We start from the raw sequence: 17,205 nt of genomic DNA, 5'->3' as shown, positions 1-17,205 counted from the left end.
TTTCTCAGTCTTCCCAAGTTGAAATATTTGATGCTGTATTTAGGATTAATTTAGAAAATTTATTATCCTTAATTATATTGTGTTCTGTGTTATCAATGTACACACCTTACTTCTATCATTTTCAACTGACCTTCCTCTGCCTCATCTAACACAGTACATTCTTTGATGCTGAAGCATCTTGTGAGATAATAAAAAAACCCAAGGCTCTGATCACAGCCATTCATGTCTTTGTTATCTCCCGTTTAGATTATTGTAAATTGCTCTACATGGGGATGAAGATCAATTAGAACCTTCAGCTGGCCAAAACACTCTGCTCCACACACTCAAAAGCTAATACAGCATCTGTATTGTCATACCACTGCTGCAGGAGCTGCACTATTTGATAGCATGTTTATGAGTGCAGTTGAAGGTGTGGTGCTACTTTTAAAGGCCTATATTGCTTGGGACCAGGGTATCTAAGAGATTCCCTTTATAAAATAGCTTCAGAACTATTGAACCAGATGGCCCAATAGCCTCTTCTAAGAGTTTCCATCTATTAGAAGATAAGGCAAGAGAAGATGACAACGTCAGGTGTTCTCAAGGGCAGATTTCTTCCTATGGAACAGCTTGCCCCCTGAGGTGACTATCAACCCCCATCCTTATGGCATTCTGGCAGCTAGCAAAACCCTGGCTTTTCCAGAATGCCTTTGGGAACTGATAATAAAGCCACAATTTATTCTTTGTGTGCGAATGAGTGCATGCATGTATGAATGTTTATTATTTCTTGTTATAATTAATTATTGAAAAAATTAAATGTATTTTATTCTTAATATTTTAATATCTCAAACTGCCCAGAGTCCATAAGGATTAAGGAAGTAGCTAAATTGCATGAATAAATAGGTTGTTCCCAGGTGTAAACAAATATCCATCTAGTATAAGGAAGTTATTTACAAGACAATGTGGCATTATTTGAAAATAAAAATAGGTCTGGTCTAGTTCATTTGCAAATTATTCAAATTAGTTTTTGAGAATGTAAAAAGGAAAGAGAAACACACATTAACGAGTTTTACTAGAAAAAAGCATAAGATATGAACGCCATTAATAAATAAACTTTCTATCATGTCAGGCATCAGTTTTCAATGCAATATTTGTCCCTGTCCCAAGATAAGACAATTAAATTCTAAAATTAGGGAAGAATCCCAGAGTCAGTGGGGGTGGGGGTGGGGTGGGGGGAAATGAAGCTGAAAGTAGATTGGATATTTCAGAAAAGTATCTCCAATTTAACCATGAAGTAATTTCATGAAGGAAATATGAAGTCTTGGAATAACATTCACAATCCCCAGACTTGGATTGTGTGAAAATCTGTGTGGAGTTCTGAAACAAAGTTTATGTAAGAATATTTCCAAGCTATTAGTGTTTTGCAAGGAAAAGAGTTTTAAAGCAAAAATAGTCTGTCAGTTGTCTACAAAAATGCTCAGAAGATGGGGTTGTTTTTTTGGGCAAAGGAGTTTTTACTAAGTCAAGACTGAAAGGATATCCAAACATAGGCACCTGTCACAGTCATTGTTTAAACAATGATACAACTTGGTACATCTCTGTGATCTTGCCTATTAATCCTGAATTTTCCAAAGCCACAAAAAAAAAAAAAAAATTCAGTCAGGAGCATTTAGAGAAGAAATGATTTCCCTAGTGTTCTTCAAACAAAAGGTATTTTAAAAAATCCAGGATATTCTGGGTTAAAAAGAAGATAAGGCTGCCTCTAGATTCTGTTGAACCTGGATTACTTAATTTGTCTTTATTTATATGCTATGATTTAAACGAACAGTTGCTTTGGCTTATTATTAACATTGCCACCAATAATTGCTCTTGATGAAGGAAGCATCAAGAATGATTTTCTGAAAGATGGCCAATTCTCTCCACATGTCTGAGTGTAAGTCCTAATATGTTGACAGCATGGTATTTATTATATAGCAGCATATTGAAAAGGCTGTAGAAAGGCCATATTTATCTCTGTTATTCTAAATTAATTTACTTGTGATGCTATCTAGTGTGATTTATAGTTGAATTTAAAATGCCAGCTTCTATAATGATTATATGGGTTTAACTTCAAATGTTCCTAAAGCATGATGCATTTATTATATAGGTTATGAAAAATGATAGGCACCAGCACAGTAGGGGCAGGGGGGCTGAAAAGACACCAGCCAAAAAAAACCCCTGCAATCTTAATTCCCCGGTGTAGAAACCTCAGATGAGACCAGGAAACTCATACATCTCTTATTTATGGCTACTGCTTTTTCTGCAACTGTGCGTGTTTCAAGGCTCCAGAAACCTCACTTCATAACATCGCCTTATCAAAAGGCTGAGCGGAAACACTCATGGAAAAGCATTGTAAAGATTTCACTGGGAGTTTTGGCTTCGGGCTTCTCCGGAGCCTCAGGGCCAGTCTGCTGCGCCATCTCAGACTTGCACATACTGTACAGTACATAAGATGGGCGAAGACTTCTCTTTGGCGGCGTCGGCTTTCCCTGACGATCGCAAGCTTCAGTATGACGCAGAGTTCCTCCTTTGTCACGCCAAGAGCCCAGCGTTCATTTCCAAGTCTGCGCAATTCCTGCGTCGTTAGAAGACACGGCAGCTGCCGAAAACGTCGCCTCGCCAGTTGGAAACTTTCGGTGGACGATTTCAAGGTCTTCTAAAGGGGTGCGGCGGTTCTCGAGGACCACCGTAGCTCCTTCCTGCGTTTTACCGCGGACCAAGCCGGAAGAGGGGGAGAACCTGGAGGTCTTTCGCCCGGCTCTTCACGAAAAAAAAGCCCACCTGCTCTCAAGTTGTAGCGCGGAGCATCAGTCCGGCAGCCGGCTACGGAGCGGGGACGTCCTTCCACCTACGCCTTCGTCTCCCCTCCTGCGGCGGAGAGCGAAAGCGAAAGCCGGGTGTGGCTCCGCCCCGCTTGCTGCAGCTGGAGGGAACCGTCGAAGCTTCACAGGCTGCGGGCTGGGCGGCTCCAGATCCGCGCTCCGGATCTCCTCCTCCCCCCCCCCCCACTGGTCTTTCCCTTTGGCCTGCGAGAGGATCGTCGCGGCAAGAAAGCGGATCGCCCTCCCTTGAGCCAGCCTGGACATGTGGATGTTATGCGTGTGGTGGGTGCTGCTGGGCACTCTGGGCACCGGTGAGTGTCGGTTCTCGCTTCTTTTGCTACTCTCGCTCTCGGCGGCGTTGTTCCCGCTCCAATTGCTGCTATCCCTCGCTTCGCTCTCTCTCTCTCTCGGCCTTTCGCCTCCCCCCGTGTCAAAAAAAAAAAAAGAGCTAGCAGATACCCCGCGCTTTTTTTCCTCCGTGGCGGTTTTGGAGTAAGCTGCGCGGTTCCTTTCCCCCATTTCTGCTTGGCCGTGTCCTAAAGCCCCCCGGGAGAGGGAGGGGGAGCTGGGTTGTCTTTGGGGCTCCAAGGACGACAGAGTACGGCCCTTTAAAAGAAAAAAAATAATAGGAGAGGAAGGGAGAGAAGCTGCCTCCTCCCTTATCCCCAGCCACCCACCCGGGGAGCTGGTGAGACTTTTAGCTTCCCGTCCTATCCACTGACTGCGCCACGAAGCTGAGGCTTTTCGGTTTGTTTGGCTGGAGTGTGCCGCTGCCTTGCACCACACGTCCTCCTCTCCCCTCTCTTCCCTCCCCGTCCCCCCGAGCGAGCCCAATTATTTCGACAGGCGTAGGGTGCTGAGCTCTGGGATTGGCTACCTCTTTTAAAGCCTGATGCTTCCCATACGCTTCGCTTCAGGAGTCCTGCTGCTCCGAATGTGCGGTGGCAGAAGTGACAGCAGGCTGGCGGGTGTATGCGTGTGTGTGTTGGGTGGGGGGGGGAGGTGTTGAATGTGACTCCGGCATTCGCCCTGCTTCGGAATATGCAGAAAACCTTTCTGGGGTGACGCTTTCCCACCTTCTGGTTGGTTTGGCTTGCGAGACAGTCCTGGTTTTGTTTTGTTTTTTCTCCCTTTCCTTCGGGTTAATGGCTACTGTTGATGGCTGCTTGTGCTGCCCTTGGAAGAACCCTGCTCAAGGATTGTGATAGTGTAGAAGCCGCCTCTTCTTTTTGACGTTAAAACTTCGGAGCACGTGTGCACAGCAACTTCCCACACACTCTGATATACACGTAGCAAAGGGAGAGTAACCTGGTGGGTGAAAGTAACCAGTATTTTGTTTCACCTGGACCCCTGCCATATATCGTTGCGGGAAAGAGAGCAGAAAAACTGAATAATCTAGTTCAGGCTTGCAGTATTGCATGTACACAGCACATTTCCAGCAACACAGGATGCGACTAATGTAATCCCCAAACCTAGCTTTTGAGATTAAATGAATCATGCAGAGTGACAACATTGCGCTAGCATACTTTTTAATCAGACTGTTAATGAAGATTTTTGTTGCAAACAGATTGTTGAGATGTGTGGGGATTATGAAAGCTCAAGTTATGCATTTCACACAGCTCTTCTGTAGGAAATGGAAGTAATAAATTATCTTTGACACTTTCCAGGTTTTTGAGAATAACTGAAATTGGTAAGCGTTCTGCGGTAATTTTAACATTTATCTTTAAAGATTTATTGACAACCTGGCTTCATTTATTGGACAAATCAGTTTCAGATTCCCCCAAAAATTATTTCTATCATTTGGAAATGCTAATGAGCTTTTTTCCTTCTAATGCAAGGTGACCACCAGATTGTCACCTTAGGAATTGATTTCCAGAGCTTGGTACTCCTGTCAGATATGTTGAACACAACTAAGACTACAGTAGTTTGACAGTGGAACCAATAAATCAGTAGGGTAGTGATCTTTACTAGATATATTCAAGCAGAGTCTAGTGAGCTATTTCTCTTGGTTGCCTTAATTTGAATTTCTGGTCTGAACAGGATAGGACTTGCTACTGAAATATGCTACAGGTATATATATACACCTTGAAAAATAGTACAAGGTGGTAGACACCTTGTTTCCATTGACTTATGAGCGCAATTGAGCCCAAAATTTCCATTGCTAAGCAAGACAGGCGTAAAGTGAGTTTTGCCACATTTTATGATCTTAAGTGAAGTGCTGCAGTTGTTAGGTTAGTAACACAGTTCTTACGTGAATATGGTGCCCCCATTGACTTTGCTTGTCAGAAGATAGCAAAAATCACATGACCCTGGAACACTGCAATTGCCATAAATTCACTCCTCTTGCCAAGCATTTGAATTTTGATCATAGGGATGTAGCAGCAATGGTCATAAGGGTGAAAATGGCCTTAAGTCACTTTTTTTTAGTGCCAAATGATCACTAAACAAATAGTTGTAAGTCAAGGACTACCCATACCAATTCTATAACTTTACAGTTTCAAAGTCTCCAAACAAAACTAATTGTGATAATGGATCTACAGTATAACTGGAGAGTACCAGGGGCTGCATGATGCCTCCTCAGGTTCTTGTAGATATTAAGATTAAATAGTTCATAAAATTAATTTTTCTTCTAGCCTCTTATTATTTTGACTGTTTTTCTCTGGACATGTTCTGCCTGTCTGCTGTTCTTCCTGAATTGCAGGTTCAACCAGGATCACATTTAATTAGTTATGCAGCTGCATTATACACTATTGGCTCATATTATGCACTGAGATATTCAGAACCTTTTTGCATGGCGAAGTATTACATCTCTCTCATTTTATTCCCATGTCTTTGATTTTTCCTATACAAATTTAGGATATTGTACACTGTCCCTGTTGAACTGAGATTCATTCTGCTATTTTGGGGGCTAATTTTTCAGCTTGTCAAACTTACAACTTACAACCTTGTTCATATCCTTTCAGGTAGACATGTCAAACATGCGGCCTTAGGCCGGATCTGGCCTGTGACAGGTCCAGCCCTTGCCGCCTTGGCCCTGGCCCACCCTGGCCATGTCCACCCAGTTGGCTGCAACAACCAGGCCATGCCCACCCCGGCCTCTCAAGGGCAAACAAAACCCTGATTCTGCTATCCCGGTCCGCAGTGGTCGAGATTGAAACCCCTGCTTTAAGATATTATCTGCAAATTTGAAAATCATGTTTTCTGGCCATTCATGTCATTTACATATATATTGAGTCAAGCCCTATGATATATGGAGCCTGCCCGTTATGGCTGTAAGTCCTGAGGTCATAAAGGGTGACACATTAAGTCATGTAACTGACTTAATTTATGATCTTTTTTGTAGTGGTGGTTAAGTGAATGCCACAGTTGTTAAGGAAACTGATTGGCTATGGGGCAGTTTTGCCAAAGAATGGTAGTAAATGTCATTTTTCAGCAAAAATATAAAATACAATCACATGATCATGGGACGCTGCAAACAGCTGTAAGAGTGGGCCGATTGCCAAGTGCTTCAGATGTGGTCATGTGACCTTGGGGAGGCAGACTTTGGAATGTCAGAACTGGGTCGTTCTGGGTAAGTCCATCATAATTTTGAACAGTCACTGAGTGACCAGTCATAAGCTGAGGACTACCTATATACATACTTCACCCCAGCTTGACTTCATACAGGTAGTCCTCAACTTACAACTTACAAGAGTTCATTTAGTGACCGTTCAAAGTTACAACAGACGATTGCTGGGTCCCGGGATCATGTATTCACTTTTTGTGACCTGACAAAAACAGTCAACGGGGAAACCAGATTCACTTAACAATTGGGTTACTAACTTACAACCGCAGTGATTCACTATGCAAGAAATGTCATAAAATGGGGAAAAATTCACAACAGTTGTCCCACTTAACAACAGAATTTTGAGGCTCAATTGTGGTTGTAAGTCGAGGACTACCTGTGAAGGGTCAGTCAAATACCTACAGTTGGGCTCCAAGCTAAACTTACTGTCTTCTAATTTCAATAGTGCTGAATTTTATGATCTTTGTGGTGATTGCCCTGGACTGATCCCTTAGTGGAAAGAGCAGAGTTTCAGAGGGAAGCCATTTGAAGCATCAGCTAATATGTGGGGTCATTAACTCTAATTGCAAACAATGATACGGGGTAGCTTAGAAAAAAGATGCACTGTGCATAGATACAAATGCATTTTTGAAAAGGGATATTGTTAAACCGTGCCTCTATTATTTGTGAAGGTAAGATATCAACTATTGCCAGGGTGAATGCCTGTCCTTGTTTGGCAGGGAGGACATTGTAGAGGTATTTTGGAGTGGCATATAGCGCATCAATGAAAGTAAAGTAGCAGCAATGTGAGGAACTGGTTTTATTGGCTAACAGATCTGAGTTGAATATCCTTTGCTTGCCTTCAGCCATTCTTTTTCTACTGCTATCATAAGCAGAAGTTGAGGTGAGAGTCCTTGTTAGCCAACTCAACGGTTATTTGCCTCTTCCAAGAACAGATGAATTTCTCAACTAGGATAAACTGAGCTAAAAACATGCTTGTAGACTTATTTCAGCCAATAATTTCTCATTCTGCCTTTATCGGAGCACAATTTAACTGCTGCAGGAGAAATGTCATTATAGGGAAAGCATGAGACATGATTCTCTTGTATTTAGTTGAATGGATTCCAGGGTGGATGGGTGGCCTGTTTTAGGTTTTAAACTTTCAGACACTGTTGTTAGTGATAATGAGCCATGGTGGCACAGTGGTTAGAGTGCAGTATTGCAAGCTACTTCTGCTGACTGCCAGCTTACTGCAATTTGGCAGTTCAAATCTCACCAGGCTCAAGGTTGACTCAGTCTTCCATCCTTCCAAGATAGGTAAAATGAAGGCCCAAATTGTTGGGGGCAATATGCTGACTCTGTAACTGTTTAGAGAGGGCTGTAAAGGGGTATATGTCTAAGTGCTATTGCTGTTGCTAATAGCAATTTAGTACTTAGGCTGGTTAGATAAACAGTACTAAGTAAAGGGATTTATATCAAAACAGAGTCTTTTGGAAAGGAAGCTTGCCTGAGCAGTTTCGTTTTTAACAGGAACACACAGAAAAATAAAAATCCAAGCTAAAAGTCCAACCTCCAAGTCAGTTTATCAGCCAGTCCAAAGATCAGAGTTTCGGGAACTTTTTATAAGAACAAGATATTGAAATAGGAGATAAGTCAGTTGTTTCAATAGAGAAACATGGGTCAGGAGCAGTGGTGAAATTCATTTTTTTTACTACAGCTTCTGTTGGTATGGCTTGGGTGTGGTGTGGCTTGGTGGGCGTGGTAGGGGAAGGATACTGCAAAATCTCCATTCCCTTCCCACTCTGGAGCCAGCCAGAGGTGGCATTTGCCGGTTCTCCGAACTACCGTACTCAAAATTTCCGCTCCTGGTTCTCCAAACTACTCAAAATTTCCACTACCGGTTCTCCAGAACCTGTCAGAACCTGCTGGATTTCACCTCTGGTCAGGAGTGTTCCTAAATCAGAGTGCAGCCAGTTATCCTTAACTAAGACAATTATTCCCTTATATGGCAAGGAGTCTCATTGAGCATCTTCATTCTGCTTGCCAGTCCAAAGGAGTGGAAGAACATGCCTCAGCATCCCACTGATCCAGCTTTTCTGATGGTCCTTGTGTTTAAACAATCAAAGTTTATTCCTTGTTTGGTGTCTCCTGGGGCTGATATTCCACTGTTTCAGCTGTAGCATAATCAAACTCTGATTCCAGGCCATGACAATGTATGCTGTAAATACATAGTTGAACTATGAAGGAAGTTTGGGACATGAATTCTAAATGTGTACAGTGCCAGGACACAATTACAACTTAATAGCTTGAAAAGTTAATTATTATGTTGATGAGTTTTTGGGTCTGAATTGAGAATTGCTGATGTGGTGATTCCTTGAAGTGAAGAATTGGTATAAAATGCCTAAAAAGTGAATTTATTTTCTACTATAAATGTGATAGTAACACTCTTGATTACATAGATCACATATTTACCCACCTTTTTAAACTGCATTGAATTAAAAAGATACTTTTCTTCTGATATTTTTGATAAAAGCCAAGCAGTATTTGGGAGAAGGTTATTAAAAAATTAGCCCTAAAGAGCAAGTTAATATAGCATGGAGGAAATAATGGTAAACTATTGTGTAGTAGTGTGCCCTGCAAGTTGATACAAACATCAAAAAAAGTCAAATACATCAAGATATTCTTGTTAAAGTAAACAATGTCCCAAGCAATGTATTGTGCCATCTCTGTATTGAAACTGAGCCAACTTTCACTATGTTATTATTAGAAACCCTAACCCAGGGATAATCAGCAGGAGATCAATTGAGATACAGGTAGCCCTCAACTTATGACTGATTGCTTAGTGAGCTTTTGAAGTTATGATAGATCCTGAAAAAGCTACTTACAACAAAGTTGTGAGATTCCAAAAACTGACCTGCCCACCCCAACCCTGCAGTTATATATTGCATTTTGGGCATTTGTTAACTCACCCATATTTACAACTCTTTGCAGCATCCTGAAATCATGTAACTATGATTTGTATTGTTTTTGTTGAAAACCAGAATTTATTTTTGGTTTCTGGCAAAAAATGCCCCATAACAAACTACGGGTTGGTTTAACAACTTCCACATTTGCTGAGTAACAGCTGTTTTTTCTTAATGAATGCTGGAATATGATGATCCTCTTAATAACCATCACTACCATGTTTCCCCCCCCCCCCAAATGTTGCTTGGGCCTTATTATTGGGGAGGGTTGGTTTTGGGTTGCCGGGTGGCTGCTCTCTTGGGAGCAGGCACCCAAAGAGCCGGGCACAGCCTCAGGGGCAAACGGCTGTGTTGCACTGTCACAGCAGCTCAACAAAGCTGCCATGAGGTGACCATGCTTATGAACAGCCGTCCGGCAACCACCCTTTCTAGCCGAGCAGAGCACCACTCACAAACCCAGTAATATCCCAAAGGCACTAAGCTGCGTGGTGCTCTGCCCGTCTGGAAATCTGCTCTAGCTCACATGCCTCCCAGCCTCACCATGCCCTGTCCCAGCTCTCCCTGCAGGGCCAGGGCACCGCCACCGCCGTGCTGCTGCCACCGCCGCCGTACTCCGAGCATAACCGGCTTCCAAACTCCGGAGATCCGCTGCCGAGTCTTCTGACAGTGGCCCCTCTAGGACTACACTCTATGATTGTGGGCTGGCTGCTGGAAGACTCTCTGTCCCACCAGAGTCTTCCAACAGCCAGCCCACAACCATAGAGCGTAGTCCCAGAGTGGCCACTGCTGGAAGACTTGGCAGCGGGTCTTAGAGTTTGGAAGCCGATTATGCTTGGAGCACGGTGGCAGCGGCCTGGCCCTGCAGGGAGAGCTGGGCAAGGGTATGGTGACGCTGGAAGGCACGCAAGCTGGGGGCAGAACAGGTGCTTGCGCAACCTCTCTTTCCAGCCGGGCAGCTTAGCACCTTTGGGATATTACTGGGTCAGTGAGTGGCGCTCTGCCCTGGCTGGAAAGGGGCATTGCCAGGTGGCTGCTCACGAGAGTAGCTGCCCGGCAACCCCACGCTGCAGATGGGCACAGCGCCACTCACCAACCTAGCGGTATCCCAAAGGCGGCAAGCAATGTGAGTGCCTTTGCCCCCACCGGCTCCTGCAGCTTGGCGCCTTCAGGATATTGCTAGGTTGGTGAGTGGCGCTCTGCCTGGCTGGAGGGGGGATTATCCAGGGGGCTTATTATTGGGGGAGGGCACATAGTTTTGCCCACAGGAAAAATATGGCATGGCCTTATTATCAAGACATGTTGTAGTTTCGGGGAAACACGGTACTTACAACTATAACTGTTTAAATGTTACTATGGTCATCAGTTGAGAACTACTTATAGATGTTCTGACATATCTGTGATTTGGAGAACTCTCTCTTATTAAATAAAACAAAACATATTGGTTTCTACCATTGCAATCTACTATTCACAACATGAGTTTCTGGATGTATATTTCTATAAAAATAATTCATGCCCCAATCAAAAATATTTCTGTGGAGCTCAGAAAAAAGGTTTCAATTTGCTGAAAAAGCCTACAAAATCATTGCCATAGAAAGTGCTCTATCAGCTAATAGAGTGTGTATAAATGGAGAAACGTGGCGCCACTGTTACTCTTTCCAGGATTGTTTGTCTAACAAACTTGCCCTAAGCATTCAATACAATATTGAATTTTGCAGGCCACAAACATTCACAAACTGTCTCTCATCACTGTAAATATACAGAACAATATGGCAGAAGAGTAACAAAGAAGGAGGACAGTTGTTGTGCACTATATAATACAGGCAAAAACTGGATTTCAATATTCTGCCAAATTGAGGGTTTTTTTTAGTTTACGACTTGAGTTATGCACATTCAGCTATTCAATTTGGAACAAATGGTTTAAACCAGTATTTCTCAACCTTGGCAACTTGAAGATGTCCAGACTTCAACTACCAGAATTCCCCAGCCAGCATTCTGGGTTTAAAACTTAATATTACGAACAAATGAACATCTAAAATCACTTTACCACAATATAAGAATCCCAGTGAAAGAAAGTATTAGGAAAAGGATGGATGTGGGTGATTTGGATATTTAAAGAAGAATCTACTTCCTACCTAAACACAGATCTATGAATACTATGAAAAAAAAAACTCAAACCAGACAACAAGAAAATGTAAAGAAGTATCATTCCAACTCAGCTCAAACAAACAAAAAAAGATATAGTTGTATGCAAAAGTTTAGATATGTCTTTGAAATGCTTATTTCAAAGCATTTGAAATCCCTAAATCCCTAAATTAATAGAAGCTGACATAACCTCTATATGGTACAAGATTAAACATGACGTCTCTATGCAAATATGAGTATATACTGGTACTTCCTATTTATGTGCAGTTGTTTACAGATAAGAAAAAGTAAAATGGCAGGTGCAGAATATTGGACATTTTTTCACTTACTAAATTCCAACTCTTCATTGGCACAATTAATGGATTTCAAACAATATCTGTAGTGAAAGAAGAATCCTTCTATTCTTGCTTTTAGGGTTTTTCGTCCATTCTTCCTTGGAGAACTTTCTAGTTCAGAAATGTTCTTCTATTTGATTATGTTATACATTTGATATTTCTCTCCAGATTTTTCAATAGTATTCAACTGCGAGAACTGTGAAGGACATCCAAAAATCTTTTATCTCTCCTTCCTATTTCACAATTGATTCGGAAATGTGTTTCACATTTTTATCTTGTTGAACTAGTCAACCTTTTTTTTTCAGTATCTTCCCTGCCTGCAGGACTTCTAGGATACATTGATACCAAGATGAATGTATTTCTTCCTTTTACCAGCACATTTCCTTGACACTAGATGTCACACAACCCCAAAGCATAATAGAACTTTTGTTGAGTCCTTGATGCTTTCTGAGCTGGGTTGTATGCTTGCAGACTACCTAACTAGGTAACACCATCACTGCTAATGAGGGTAGGATTTGCTTTCTATTTATATATAGTAGCTTGGCCTTCCAGAGTTGATGCGATTCTCCTTGGTAGTTCTTTCAATTGGAAAGATGGTGTTTTCTTCAAACTTATTTGATGTAGGCAAACATTTCAATTTGAATTTAATCAGATAAAATTATTTCAGACTTATTGAAGTCCCCCCCTCTATATTTTAAACAACTTCTGTAATGACGTCAGAGATGGAGAAGGAGAGAGAGAGAGAGAGAAGGAGAGGGAAAGGTTGAGATTCTCTCATGCAGTTCATTGTGTATAGGCAGTGTTGTACTGTGTATCTACAGACATGTACTACAGTGCAATTACACTTTTGAGCAGGTTGTTGACATGATCTGTGAGATTCTGCTTTGTAGATCTAACTAGATTTCAGGTAGCTTTAGTGAAGATTTCTCTTGATTTTCCAAATTTTCTCTTGTCTTGATTTCAACAGTTCAGTATAACTTCCATTTCTTAACTCTGTTTGTCACAGCTGAAATTGGTAGCCAGAAGTCTTTAGAAAATTGTTTATACCCTCACCCTGCTTTGTAAGAGTGAATTATCTTCATTTTGTATTATGTAGGAGTTCTGTCAGCTTCTATTCACTTAAGGATTCATTGAAGTGTACAGTTTGACCAGGGGTGCCTAAACTTTTGCACCTAACTGTAAACCTGACAGTCATGCTGTTGAATAGTCCAGTCCCTATTTTGACAAATCTAGCTACCCCTGAGGGCATTTTACTCAATCCATCTTTTGGCAGGAATAATTCTGCCAATTATTGGCAGAATAATTATTCCTGCTCTCTTTTTCCTTGGCTCTTCCATCCAAAGGACACTTCCTTATTTGAACTCCCAGTACTTTTCTTTTATGAAATATTCTCTCCCATTTTCATGTAGAATAATATGACATTAGCTTGTTAGCAGCTGCATATAACAACCATATGACACCTATCCCACTTTATACCAAACTCAATTTGGAGCCTGAATAGAGTAATCGAATGCTTAATCTTATGTAGCCTCCAAAGTTCAAATGAGCCTATTGTAAGCCTTCTTTAGTTAAAGCTAAAATAACTTCTCAAAATAGGTAGTACTCAACTTACGACCACAATTGTGCCCAAAATTTATGTTGCTAAGTGAGGCAACATACATTTTGCAACCTTTTCTTTAATCTTTAATCTGGAATAAAGAGTGCTTTTGTTTTTCCCGTGTCTCAGAGATCTCTTTTAGCTGTAAAATAGCTATAATCCAAACATGCTTAAGAAAGTGAGAATTTTAGGGGAGCTAGTTTCCTTACAGACTACACTGCAGGTGTGAGTTTATTGACTTCTCTCTTACTCCCATCTCTCAGATTCTGGGTTCCAAGGAGAAGCTGTCTGAAGCATGTGAATGATCTTGTTTTTTCTTGTTGATTCTTGTTTTTTCATTGTGAGGAGAGGCTCTTTTGGCCTGGGTTTCTCACCCAGCCATAGTATTAGTCTGCCATTCCCTGACCTGTAGATAATTTACTTAAGCATATTTTTGACTGAAGGCCAGGTTGAACATTTATAAAATAAATAGCATAACATGCCCTGATTTGTTCTTAAATCATGTTTAATGTATTTGTACAGAACACTCTTCTTTTTCTGTTACAGACACTTCAACAGGAATGGATAAGAGGTACTTTGCATGTAAAAATTTTCTTTTCTTTTTATAAAACAAATTGAGAACAGGTATGCCAGGTGCCTTACATTTTTTGCTTTAGGATTTTAAGAAAAATGATTTTAAAAACATTCAGATTTTGTTACATTGCTATGCCCAATACAGCTCCGAAAACCTTAAAAAGGCTCAGGTTATATGTGGACACTCCACCCTCTGCCCACTTCTTAAGGTGCCAAGAAGTGCTGACTACCAGCTTTCTACTCTCAAGGAACTAATGATCTTCTGGATTCTTATTGAGATCTGTCACTTTCAAGCTCTCTGAATAGGCCTTGCCACCAGGGGACTGATAGTCTTCTACCCTCTAACTGGAGATTGTCAGTTTCTCACATTTGGGTGTTATTGTCACAGTGAGGTACTGATCATCTTCTGCCTGTTGCATGGAGCTAACATTTCCTTCCCTTGGGAACAATGACTTATTCATACATGCACCCAACTGTACATATGTATGCTACATTTTATCACTCTGGCAATCCAATTTGTGTACATTTAAATTATATTCCCATTTGTTCTTTTTCAAGAACCAAACCAGGATTAATCTTTTGTTTCTTTTCTGAAGCTCAGAAATGTTTTTCATACAGTGAATTATTTCTATCTCTGCCTGAAGGTCAACTAATGGTTATTAATTGCTCTATACATATCAGTGGGAAAGGAGAGGAAAGAGAAGACTGCATAGTAAAGGGAGAAGAGAGGCAAAAGGGTGGGGGGAATCATAGGGCTGGAAGGGACCTTGGAGGGAGGGGTCCTTATTCCATTCCAGGCAAATGGTTGTCCAATCTTTGTTTGAAAACCTCCAGCAATGGAGGAATTTCTCTTCACCCACAACTCTTGGAGGCAAGCTGTTTCATTGATTAATTGTTCTCACTGTCAAGAAATTCCTCCTTTAAAAAAAGCTTAAGAAGGAAGCTTAAGGAAAGGGAAGCTTCTTTTGTCAAACAGGAAGCAAATGTCTCCTGTGGCTTGTAGTTGATGTGTTCAAAGATATGGTTTGATGAAAGAGAAGAAAACTATCCTTTCTGCTTGCAGCATCTTCCCTTCCTTTTAAAACTCTTAAATTCATTTTCTATTTGACAATTTTGCCTTCTAATTGGTTCCTTCACCAAAGTGGGAGTGGGTGGATCGTTGAAATCTCAAAAACTTTGCTGAGATAAAGCGACTTCCTGGGTGGAGCCTGCTGCTGGTGGCAGCAAAAAACCAGCTTCCTCTGAATTCCTGGCTACGTACCTGTTTAGAGGATCTTCCATCTGATGTCTTAACAGGTTTTCTTACCCTTCAGGCAAGAAGGAAAGAAGAAATAGTTTTGCTGGCAAATGCTCTTCGATTTTTGCAGCTTTTGTGCTTGCAGAGAGAGGGGGGCTAGCCCAAAGCAGAACGACCTCCGTGCTGGGAACTTCAAACTGCCTTGTGCGGAACAAAGTAGGTCTCCCCCACTCAGTTCAAAGTTTTGATTGATTTAATCTTATCACGAGCTGGATCCGTTTGCGTGCACAATAATTGTTTATCAAGATTTTAGCTTCTTTTCTTTTTCTCCTCTGAAAATCTATTTACTTAGAGGCTTTTAAAATGGCGCCGAGCAGGCTGGTTTCTCCGGTAATAATGAATACTTTTTGCTAATTATCACAAGAACTCAAAACTTCAAAGGAGCATGCTTATCACTTGTTTTACAATTGGCCAGCAGAAGCTTTTTAACTAGTTTCATTTTTACATGACTTTCACTCCCTCATTAATCTTGCTTATCTGGAAGTTAAATGGTGATGAATCTGCTGAACTGTCTTGTTACAATGTTTACTCACTGAAAGTTTTGCCAAGCCTCACAAATTCAGCTTCTTTACTTAAAGCTGCTTAAAGCTGCATAGTCAAGCAGTAGAGTTTTATTAATTGCAGGAAGATAAATTTTGAAATGGCTTCAAAACTAAATATTAATTTGAAGTCGCCACCCTCTATTCCCAGGGGCACATCCCCAGTGCCTGGCACAAGGCTGCAGCCTCCGCTTCCTACGCCCCCTGCTGGGGATGTGTTAACGAAAGAATTTTTCCTGAGCGAACTAAGCGTGGCTCTTAATGCACAGACAATTAAAATGGAAGATAAGCTTAGAGATCATAGAGAGGTGATAAAGCAGGAGAGAAAAGAGGAAATAAAACAAATGAAAGAAGAAATCAAAAGTGAAATAAAAGGACTTAAACAGGAGTTGTATGAGAAAATCGATGCCAGGGTTGTTAAAATTAAAGAAGAAATGCTGAGACTTGTAACTGTATTGACAGAACATGTTTCTGGAATTGAAGATAGTCTAGAGGATCTTAATGACGCCAATACCAACTTGACATTGAAAACAGAGGTGGTGGAACAAAAAGTGGAAAATGCTGAAAAAGAAATTATTATGATACAGTATCGACAAATGGAGTTCGCATTAAGAGTAAGGGGGCTGCGTGAGGAGAAACAGGAGAACCTGAAACAGATCCTATCAGAAGCTTTTGACCGCCTGATGGGAAGACCAGGGACCAACCTTGACTGGCAAATCGACAAAGCTTATCGCGTTAACTCTTGGCTGGCAAAGCAGAAGCAGCTTCCTCGAGACATCGTTATATGCTTCACTACAAGAGAGCTTAGAAATATGGTACTACAAGCGTCTTATAACACTAAGCTTCAAATTGGCAGTCAAGACCTGATTGTTTTGAAAGAGATACCACCTCAAATGTTAAGAGCCAGGAGAGACTACGCTTTTTTGGTCGAAGAACTCAGAAATTGTCAGATACAGTATAGATGGGATGCATCATTTGGCATTATATTTACATTTGATAGGCAAAGATATCACCTCAACTCTGTATGGAAAGCCCAAGATTTTTATTATAATATATTGAAGGCTGGACATCCTGCACCATCTGGACCTGGAGAAAGACCTCAAGAAGGACAGGATAGACAGCAAACTACACAACCACCAGATAAGATGGAGCATCTCTCTCTTCTAGAAGCGCAAGGTGTTATGGAACAAAGACCTAGCCGCATGATTACTAGACGAATGGAGAAACAAGCTAAAAAGCAACAATATCAACAATCACCGGCCATCGATCAAGGAACTACAATAACAAGTCTGGAAGCAGTGGGAGGAGCTAGACCTAAGGTTAAACAGGCCATGCAGGAAGCTCTAAAAATGCTTCAGCCAACCAAAGATGACAACTA

General features: G+C 41.3%; 1 protein-coding gene across 4 annotated transcripts in view; it reads left to right on the top strand.

Annotated features, from left to right (window-relative positions):
- Positions 1-2,737: 2,737 nt before the first annotated feature.
- The window catches only part of CD47 (CD47 molecule), an 84,110-nt gene continuing 69,642 nt past the window's right edge, over positions 2,738-17,205 (top strand). Inside the window, exon 1 of one of the 4 annotated variants that reach the window (XM_032220019.1) lies at positions 2,738-3,148. In XM_032220019.1, coding sequence (XP_032075910.1) covers positions 3,100-3,148 — 49 coding nt within the window. In that variant the 5' untranslated portion in view covers positions 2,738-3,099. The remainder of the gene's footprint in view (positions 3,149-17,205) is intronic. The other 3 variants (XM_032220020.1, XM_032220021.1, XM_032220022.1) reach the window with 3 other exon arrangements.

This window comes from Thamnophis elegans, chromosome 6 (assembly GCF_009769535.1).
Source record: "Thamnophis elegans isolate rThaEle1 chromosome 6, rThaEle1.pri, whole genome shotgun sequence".
Classification (NCBI taxonomy): domain Eukaryota; kingdom Metazoa; phylum Chordata; class Lepidosauria; order Squamata; family Colubridae; genus Thamnophis; species Thamnophis elegans.
The sequence above is the reverse complement of the archived record's forward strand: the minus strand, read 5'-3'. Positions and strand labels throughout refer to the sequence as shown.